Source organism: Nannospalax galili, unplaced genomic scaffold, assembly GCF_000622305.1.
Source record: "Nannospalax galili isolate Female #2095 unplaced genomic scaffold, S.galili_v1.0 scaffold1127, whole genome shotgun sequence".
Lineage (NCBI taxonomy): Eukaryota > Metazoa > Chordata > Mammalia > Rodentia > Spalacidae > Nannospalax > Nannospalax galili.
In genome coordinates this window covers 709,963-720,031 of record NW_008355784.1, presented here as the reverse complement: position 1 = coordinate 720,031, position 10,069 = coordinate 709,963, and the positions used below count along the sequence as shown (strand labels likewise).

Below are 10,069 nucleotides of genomic sequence, written 5' to 3'. Positions count from 1 at the left end.
TCCTCATGACAGCAAAGAAAAAGATTCCTTTAATCTTTGAATATTTTTAAATATTATAAAGCAACAAAGTATTAATTTTGGCTTTCAATTCACATTCTAACAGAAACCAGTGTTATTTCATTTACTTTACAGTTTTTACCACAAGTTCATTTTTATCAGCTTCCCTTTCTACCTGACATGTTCAGTTGCAAATGCTGTCTGGTCAAATACTCCAGAATCATCAGACACCACCCACAACTCCTGCAGAGGCAGTCGAAACTCCTTCAGATCCAAAAGTTCCTTCACTCTCTCCAAGGTAAAAGTGCTCAATTTAGATTTACAGATACATGGTTCAGCAAGCTTCACTACTGCCTTCAAAGCTGAAAAGTCCACATCTATAACCTGAAATTCAAAATAATATGACTCAATTTAACACTCAAGAATCAGAATGGAAATACTGATACAATACTACTGATAATCTAATTTTTGTGTAATGGCCAGGGTGTCTTCTAAGGATAAACAAGACAGGCCTGGCTCTTATCATCATGGCACTTTGCTTATAATCAAGGAAGAAAATAAGCAAGAGGGCTTCTGGGTAAGACAGTGGCGGAAAAAAATTGCCTCTGTGAGGCTGGGTGAAGGAAAAAGATTCAGAATTTTTTAAAAAATAAACTATTTCAAAGAGAAAGAGGAAGAGCATTAGAAATTTTAAAACTACTGATAGGATAAGAAAAAAGTAGTAAGAAAGAGGTATGTGATTCAAAGAAGCCAAGCATAACAGAACTCTAGCCACATGGCTCCCAGTAGGAGGGGAAACAGAAGCCTCCTCCCAAAAGGTAAGCTAGGTGGGCTCTGGTGAAAAGAGATCATGAAAATCCAACCTTCAGGACAAAACCACAGCCCTTATAAGCTTCAAAACCAGCTGTGGGTTTTGGTGAGACAGTGATTCAATTCTCCAGAATCTCATTCTGTCACTCATCTATGACTTGGAAGGCAAGAGCTGGTCACCATCATGAGAAAACTTAATTGGTTGAAATAGCTAAAATTGTGGGCATCAGAATGGGGAACAGCTATAAGAAAGGAAGCCTGAATTTAACCCGCAAAGCCCTAGGGTGAAAGGCAGCCCTGGGAGCACCTGTAGAGTAGGAGGACAAGATGACAACCAGAAAAGAACAAGCAGCAGGAAGCTCTGACCAAGCTGTGATAGACAGAAGGAAAGGTAGTTCCACCCTCAGTGAACAGGAGCAGATGTCATCAACTGACAATGACCTTGGAGTTTGACAGCCCTAAGCCAAAGCTCAGCAGGTCAATCAACCTCTAGAGCTGCCAATCTGCCATTCACTACTGTAGATTCTCAAAATTTGGAAGCTCCAGTGGTCTACTTGACACACACAATTACATCTGTCTGGCAAGGTGATTAATATTTAGATTTCCATAATCCACACTCACAGACTGACCAGGTTGCAGCAGCAGCAGGCATTCACCATGAAGCCTTCGCCACAACAGGCCATTTCAGAATAAAAATTTAAAAAAATCCAAGATTCCCCACCCCAAAGGGCCACAGAGACCCTAAACCAAGCAAAGGGCCAAACAGTAAAAGAACTCCACCATATTAATGCCTCCTGTGGCTTCTCCTGGGACCAGGTTCTCTCTCTTTCCCTGACACTCCCAAAGGACTTCTCTAACCTCAATATATCTACCTGCTTCCTCTGCACCCCTCTACAGGGCTCACTCCCTATTTCCTCTTCTGGTTTATAATGTCACCAGGCAAACCAATACCCAGTGCTCCTTAAACCCAGAAGTACAACAGCCTCTGCCTCCTCTACCCCCTTTGCTTAATAAATCACAGTGCTGGACCCCCAAGTCTCTAACTGCCCCCACTCCTCCATCCTCAATGTTACAATCTGGGGCAATACTGGTCTAGCCCTAGACTACTTTTCCTTTACTCCGAAATACATACCTATATCTCCCCATAAGCCAAGGACACCTGCACTCCAGTTGTTCTCATACCTAGATTAACCCTATACACCTCAGTAGAGGTGCATGATTCTCTCTCCACAGAAACAGAAAGGAGCAGAGCAAAAAGGTCAGCTACTCTAGCAGTCGTGGTGGGAATCAGCCTGGTATCATCTGTAGCCGCCACAGGATTTGTGGCAGGGAGCCTAGGACATACCTTGCTCTTAGCACAACACTTCTCACAGGACATCCAGGACCTCAAGCAGGAGCTTACTACAGCAGTGGAAGCAACAGCCCAATCAATCCAGATCTTACAACAGCAACTGTCCTCCCTAGCTGAAGTTGCCCTCCAGAACAGGCAAGCCCTGGACCAATTAACTGCAGAAAAGGGAGGTAACTGCATTTTCTTGGGTGAGGAATGCTGTTACTATGTCAACCAATAGGGTAAGGTCGAGCATAATATAAAACACCTTCAACAGGTGGCCAAGGATCTTTCACTTAGAACTTCCCAGTACCAGCAGTCACCTCAATGGGATATTCTTTACAGGACTGACTCCCTGGCTTCTGTCCTTACTAGGCCCCCTGTTTTCTATTACTCTACTGCTAACCATCACCCCCTGCCTCTTCAGATATTTTCAGGGCCAGATTCAACAACTGACTCATACCAGCTTTAACCAACTGTTACTTTCCTTTCCCCCTCATGTACATGAACGCCTATCAACTACCTTGTCCAGATGCATGAGCTGGAGACCACCAATGCCTGATCCAACCCTGACCCCAGCCTTGCCCTCCCTTCCCCACATGGACCTTGATCAACAGGAAGTAGCCATAATGAGAAATGCTGCCCCCTACCCTATAGTAAAAAAGGCTGGAATGTTAGAGTCCAGGTCTGCAAGAGGTGACCCTCCCCCAATGCAGTAAAGCTTCACAAACAGGCCCTGAGGCCCCCTTGCAAAACAGGAACTGGCCAGGCAGCTGCATTTAGAGCTGACTCAGCACAAAGCTGTTTCCTAGATAATTTTAGAAGATAAACAGGCCCCTGCACAGCAGGCCCACTGATGTATAAGCTGCTTCCCCCTGATAACTTTTACAATGTATAGACCCCCTTAAGGCCCCTGCACCCCAGACCCACTAATGTAAGAGCTGTCTCAGTATAAGCTCTGTCCCTCTGATAAGTTTCACAATGCATAGACCCTCTAAAGACATTGTACCCCAGGCCCACTGATGTAAGAGACTGTCTCCGCAGTAACTGCCTCTTCCTGACCCCTCTGCTTGAAATAATTTTTTCCCACCCTCCACACTCCCTAGTCTCCCCCACCCCCCATAAAAGCTCCCAGCCTGTAAACAGACAGTTTCTCTAACCCCGAGTTGAGAGCTGTTCCGTGCCTTCTGCCAATAAATTCTATCCCTCTGGAGGAGTTCTTGTCTGTGTACCGGTGCTTTTTCCCAACTAACTCGATTACCTATCAATATCCAAACACCAGTAAATTAAAAAAAAAAAAAAAATTAAGCAAGATTCTAGGATATCATCAAGAGATCAAATCTAAGAATCCATGAGATGCAGGAATAAAACTAAAGACATGGAGAATCTACGCAATAATATTATACCAGAAAATGTCTGAAATCTAAAGAAAGAAATGCACATTCAAACACAAAAGAAAAATAGACATGACAAAGGAAGAGCCCCTCCAGGATATATTATAGTCAAGAGACTGTGATGGTTTGAATGTGAATGTCTCCCATAGGCTCCAAGTATCTGAATACCTGGCCACAGATGGTAGTGCTATTTACAGAGGTTTAGGAGATGTGGCCTTGCAGAAAGAAGCTTGGCACTCAGGGAGGCCTTTCAGAGTTCATAGTCTTGCCCCACTTCCTTTGCGTCTCTCTGCTTTCTGTGTCTGCTTGAAGTTATAAGCACTCAGCTTTCTGCTCTGGCTGCCTCCTGACTTGTCTTCTTCACTGTGGTGGGGGACTCTTATCCCTCTGGAACTGTAAGCCCAAGAAATACTTCCCTCTAAAAGTTGCCTTGGTCACAGTGTTTATCACAACAACAAGAAAGTAACTAATACCGATGTCAAAAACACACAGGAAAGAAACAACATTAGAGTCTCTATAGGAAAAACAGGAACTCAGCTACAAGGCAAACACATCAGAGTAATATGACAGCTCCCTTTAGTGACCCTAAAATACAGGAAAGCATGGAAATATATTTCAGTCCTTTTAAGTGAATAACTGCTAAGCAAGATTGCTATATTTACCAAAACTATCTTTTAAAGTTGACACTGAAATAAAGATATTATCAAAGCAATCACAAACTAAGGCAGTTTAAGATGATCAAGCCAGCACTGCAAAAGATACACAAAGAAAAAGGTAGTCTGAATGGTACATAGCTATAATTACAACACTCAGGAAATGGAGACAAGAAGACTAGGACTTCAAGGTCTTCCTCAGGTTTGAGGCCAGCTTGAGCTTACATGAGACTGTTTCAAAAAAGATAAAGGTGCCAAGAACACAAACTGGAGGAAAGATGGCATCTTCAACAAATGATGCAGGGAAAACTGGATCTCCACGTATAGAAAAATGAAATTAGGCCCATTATTTTTCACCCAGAACAAAAGTCAACTCCAAATGAATCAAAGGCCCCAATGTGAAACATGAAATTCTGGAACTGCTAGAAGAAAACATAGGTAGTACCCTACAAGGTAAAGGTACACAGGAAGACTTTCTAAATCCGACAGTAGTTGTTCATGAATTAAGGTCAACAACTGACAAATGTGACCTCTTTAAATTAAAAAGCTTTTGTGCAGCAATAGAAACAACCATTCAAGTGAAGAGGAAGCCAATATAATGGGAGAAAAATCTTCATCGGCTACACATCTGACAGAGGATTCATATCCAGAATATACAAACAACTCAAAAAACAAAGAATCAAGAACATAAATGACACAATTAAAAAATGGGCTAAGAAGCTGAACAGAGCGCTTACAAAAGAAGAAATAAAAATGGCAAAGAAACACCTTAAAAAGTGTTCAATACCAGTATCAGTTAGGGAAATGTAAACCAAAACTTTAAGATTTCATCTTACCCCAGTCAGAATGGTTAAGAACAAGAGAACAAATGACACCAAATGCTGGTAAGGATGTGGGGAAAGGGGAACTCTCATTCACTGCTGGTAGGACCCTAAAAAAATGAAACTACCCTAAAAAAATGAATCTACCATATGATCCACTTATACCACTCCTTGGCATATACCCAAAGGACTCATCCTACTGCAAAGACACTTGTACATCCATGTTTGTCACTGCTCTTTTCACAATAGCTAAGAAATGGAAACAACCTAAATGTCCCTCAAATGATAAATAGATAATAAAAATGTGGTTCATTTACACAATGAAGTTCTACTTAGCAGTAAAGAAAATATGAAATTTTCAGGTAGATGGATGGAACCATAAGCTGTTATACTAAGAGAGGTAACAGACTCAGAAATATATGTGATGTATGTTCTCTCTTTTATATGGATCTTATCTCCAAATCCTTAGATGTGAATATATATCCTGATGTAACCAAAGGAGCCAGGAAAATGGAAAGACACCACAAGGGTAAAGGGGAAGGAGTCCAAGAGAGGGGGAGAGACAGGTGCTACCAAGGTAGAAATAAGAAAAATGAGGGTACTTTAACTGGGAAAGAGGAGGAGGGGCTATATATGGGGAGAGAGAGGAGAGATACTTAGGTGGTATGAAAAACCAGAGGGAACTGTATTAGTTCAAAAGCCTACTGAAAAATACACATGCATGTAGACAGTTGATGACTATGTAACAAAAACCACAGTGCTAGGCAGGAGAAACCTCCCCTTGAGTTGTTGGTCAGGATAGCCCAAGAGACTCCCAAAATAATACAGACTATTACCATAGCCCTTGGCTGCATCCCAGAACTTGAAGAAGACAGGGCATATTTCAGATACATGATTTGGAGCAATGGAGCTAGAATGGACCTAGAAGCCTCCTCCCTAAAGACTAACTTTTCGTAGTATCAAAGGACACTATGCAAGTTTCCAAGGGAGAAAAAACAGTCCTACCTAGCCATGAAGTCTGATAACCACAGCAATGACCCATGTAGCAAATTATCTTTATTGGTGCAGTAGTGGCACTTTTGTCTTCATGGTAATCAACAGCTGTCAAATTAGGCTTAAAGCTTCCTCAGTGGAAGCAAAAACCATGCATGCTATTGTAAAGACATAGCTGGGGAGGTCATAGAACCTAGAGAAAAATCCGCTTTTGTCATATCTCTAGATAAACATATTTCTTACTGTATTCTAATATGTACCCTTATATTTACAGACGAGTTTACCACTCATCATAAAAGCTCCTTTTTGCAATAGATGAGGACTATTAGAGTTCCACAACTGGTCAAATGCAGAGAATAATGACCTGTGAGATGCTTAGTCCTAAGTGACATGTCTACATCTAAGGCTCAGGGAACATAGCAGAACACAGGGCAGAAAGAATATTAACACATCTCTCAACACACACCAGCAAAGCTTCCTCACGCATCAGATGGTGGTTAACCCAGAAAGCACAACTGACCAAAGTGTAGAGAATAAGAGACTACAGAGTGCTTGTCCCTGAATAGGATACTTATATCAAACCTCTACCACCCAAGGCTCAGGGACCATTGTAGAAGAGGGGTGGAAAGATTGTAAGAGCCAGGGGTGTTGAAAGACCACAAGGAAACAGAGTTTTCCCAGCCACTGGGAAGTTGCCTATTTGAACTTACAGCAATGGTGACAGAATGCACAAGACCTATGCAGGTTCAAATCAGACAAAAATCCAGCATAGATGTGGTTTCTCCACATCCTTTCCAGAAGCCCCAACCTTAGCTGAGGAATTACTGGCAATCAATAATGACTAATGGGAGAGGGAGAGAGGGTTGGCTTTCTTTAAGGAATGATGTTAGATAAGTTGACCAGGCTCTAGTGGATGGACTCACACCTAGGGACATTTGGGGACACAAACTCTGCAAGATAGGCCTTTACATGTATGAAAGAATGAATGAAATCCAGTGGGTGGTTATGGGAGGGTGCAGCTAGGGAAGAGGGGTCTAAATATAATTAAGAGGTATGAAATATTCAGAAATTCAACAAAAATTTAATGAATAAAAGAAAAAATAACACTGTGATGATTACATGACAAATAAGCAATGAGGTGATTTTTTTTAAAGGTATGGACAAGGTAAATCACCTCTGAGCCCAGAAGAATAGAAGGCAGCAGCCCTCTATGAGCAAGGAAGGTACAGAAGTCCCTTCCAGAAGCAAGATATGGTGGTGATGAGTAGGTGACAGATGATAAAAGGTATAGTAGCAACAAAAGGTTTTGTAGAGTTGGGCAGGGGAAGTCACCTATAAGCCCAGAAAAATGAAAGGAGCCTTCAAAAGGGAGAAAAATCCCTGTGCATTGACAAGCTCTTGTCCCAAAACAGAGTTCAATTCCTGGAATGCACATAAAAAGCCAGACATGGTGGCTTACATTTGCAATCTCAGCACTACTTCAAGATGGAAGATGAAGACAAAAAATCCACTGGGAAGATCCAGGTTCAGCTAGCCTGCAGAACAAAGTGCAGAAGCAGAAATAAGAAAAGAGACCTTGCTTCAAGGTGGAAAGAAAACTGACTGTTGGAAAGTTTTCCTTTGTCTTTCCACATGTATACCACAGTGCATGACCATACTCACACATACACACTTAAAGTAATAAAATTACTTCTTTAAAAGTCCCAGTGACACAGTTGCACATATGAACCCACAGTGCTTGTCACAGCATGCAGAAGACGTGCAAGCCCAAAGCCAGACAAAAAGCCAGGAAAGATGGGGGAGGCAAGCCCTAGCCCTAGCCTAGAATATGTTGGCAAATGATAGCAGCTAGGAAAGAGAGTCAGTTTTCGGTAAGAGTGTGATATTTGGTAATATAACCAGACTCCAAGGGATGAACCCACACCCAAGGTCATCTGGGGAACACAAATTAAGACTATATGCCCTTGAAGAAAAGAAAAATAATAATAAATTGAGACATGAAGTCAGTAGTAGGGAAGCACTGGGCAGGAAGGAGTAGAAATGATGTGTGGAAACGGGGGGGTGGGGTGGCTGAATATGGTCAAACTACATCATAAGAAATTTTCAAGCAATAAAAAAGTGTTTTAAGAAAACATTAAAAATCCCTGTGAGAAGACGAGCATGGTAGCTATAGTGGTACCTGTAATCTCAGCAGAAGGCAAAAATATCTTGAGTTGCAGCCCAACCTGGGCTACATAACAAGATTATCTCTAAATAAATAAATAAATGGCTAAGACAAACTTAGCAATTAGGTGAGTAAATGAAAGTAAAAAGAAGCAGTGCCTCTTACAGGAACCAAAGAAAAAAAATCTGTCACCTCAGAGGAGAGGTGAGGTAGAGAGACCAGAACATGAAGGACCCAGATGTCTGCTGTCCTCAATCACAATTTGTAAATTCAACACATTTAGGTTTTAAAAAGAAAAATGACACAATGCACATTTAAAACAACATTATTGATGTCTTTTAGATAAGGGTGAAGAAAGGCACTACCATAGTAAAATTAAACACACTTGAAATGCAACTAAAGATACTAGAATAATACAAAATTTTAAATTCACAGAGACTGCCAGGCTAATGGCACACATCCTTAATCCTAGCACTTGGGGGACTGAGGCAGGTAGGTTACTATGAGTTTGAGGCCAGCCTGGGCTACCTAGCGAGGTCCTGTATAAAGATAGAATAAAATAAAAAATGACAAGGAACAGATGCAATTCACTGCTTTCATACATGGTCACTGCAATAAGTGATATAATGCTATTTTTAAAAATTATTTTTTTGAGACAAGGTTTTGCTGTATAGCCCATAATGGCCTCAAATTGTATCCTCCTCAGCCTTTGAAATACTGGGATTAAGAGCATGCTATCATGCCAAGAGATCATGAAATCATTTCACAAAGAAGCTAGCACAATTTGTATTCATATTCTAAGAGTTAAAATTTTAGTTGTAATAGGATGATTTGAGACCTAAATAATACTAAGAAAAGTTCACAGTTGTAATTAAGAGTCCAAATTTAATGTAAAAGCCCCATTTAATTGAAAAATAAGATTGTTTTTACTTTCTGTAAAGGGATATATTAACAATCAATCTCATATCTACACATGTATTAAGCAAAAGACAAACTTGTTTTAAAATACCTGCTTCTTTCAGGCTAGTAAATGGGTCACAACTAAGAAAGTGAAACTTTGAACATTACTGATTTCATAATTAGACTTCCTTTTTTTTTTTTAATGATCTTATAGGTTTATAATCTATTTCCCCTTGTCAAAGGACACTGAAACTTCAATCACCTTAATTTCCTGGTAGCTCTTCCTAGACTGACTTTAAAACTTGTGGGAAACTTCATATATCATGATCATTAGAGGTGAAAAAACTATTTTTAAGCTTTAAATTTAAATGGAGACTTTATAAAATGAGTACTTTGACTATTACTTAAACATATATATCTTCACCAGAGAATTAAACTTACCTCAACCAGCACCTCAAAAACATTAGTGTGCCAGACTGCCCACCATCCAGATGGTTCCAGGACCTTCTCCAAGAAGCTGATTGTGAATTCTTTTACCTCAGAGGCCTTGCAGTCAGCTACAAACAAATTAAGAATGGGCAATGCTTAAAACAGAGAAGTTAATAAATCATTTTCAATTCACTTTCTCAGAATTAACAAATGGCAATATGAGGGACTCATATACTTGTAAAAATAAAATCATAAAAAGAAAGAATACTCACCTAAAATGTAATCTTGATAGGCTCTGAATCTCTCATAAAACAAAAGTTCATTTGTTGGTATAATTTGTGGCAAAAGAGGGTTTCCTTCTGGCTCAAGAGTTAGTAAAGCAGTACCTGGCTTATCATGATAGCTATGATCACTGCATTCATCTTCACAAAGGAATAAATCTAAAAGAACAAAATAAACACCCTCATTATCTAGTACTTAGAGAGGATTCCTAATTGCAAGTCTATTTAGAAATTCCAAACAAAACACAAATAAGGATTTGAGTATGAATGCCCCCTCCTCTCTCTCTCTCTCTCTCT

At 40.3% G+C, this 10,069-nt stretch overlaps 1 protein-coding gene across 2 annotated transcripts in view; it reads right to left on the bottom strand.

Annotated features, from left to right (window-relative positions):
* Shcbp1 (SHC binding and spindle associated 1) overlaps positions 1-10,069 on the bottom strand; it is a 34,812-nt gene that overhangs the window by 18,068 nt on the left and 6,675 nt on the right. The window contains exons 2-4 of one of the 2 annotated variants that reach the window (XM_008853346.2): positions 9,764-9,931; positions 9,504-9,619; positions 173-381 (exon numbers count right to left, since the gene is read on the bottom strand). In XM_008853346.2, the coding sequence (XP_008851568.1) occupies positions 173-381; positions 9,504-9,619; positions 9,764-9,931 (493 nt within the window). The remainder of the gene's footprint in view (positions 1-172; positions 382-9,503; positions 9,620-9,763; positions 9,932-10,069) is intronic. The other variant, XM_029556231.1, reaches the window with a different exon arrangement.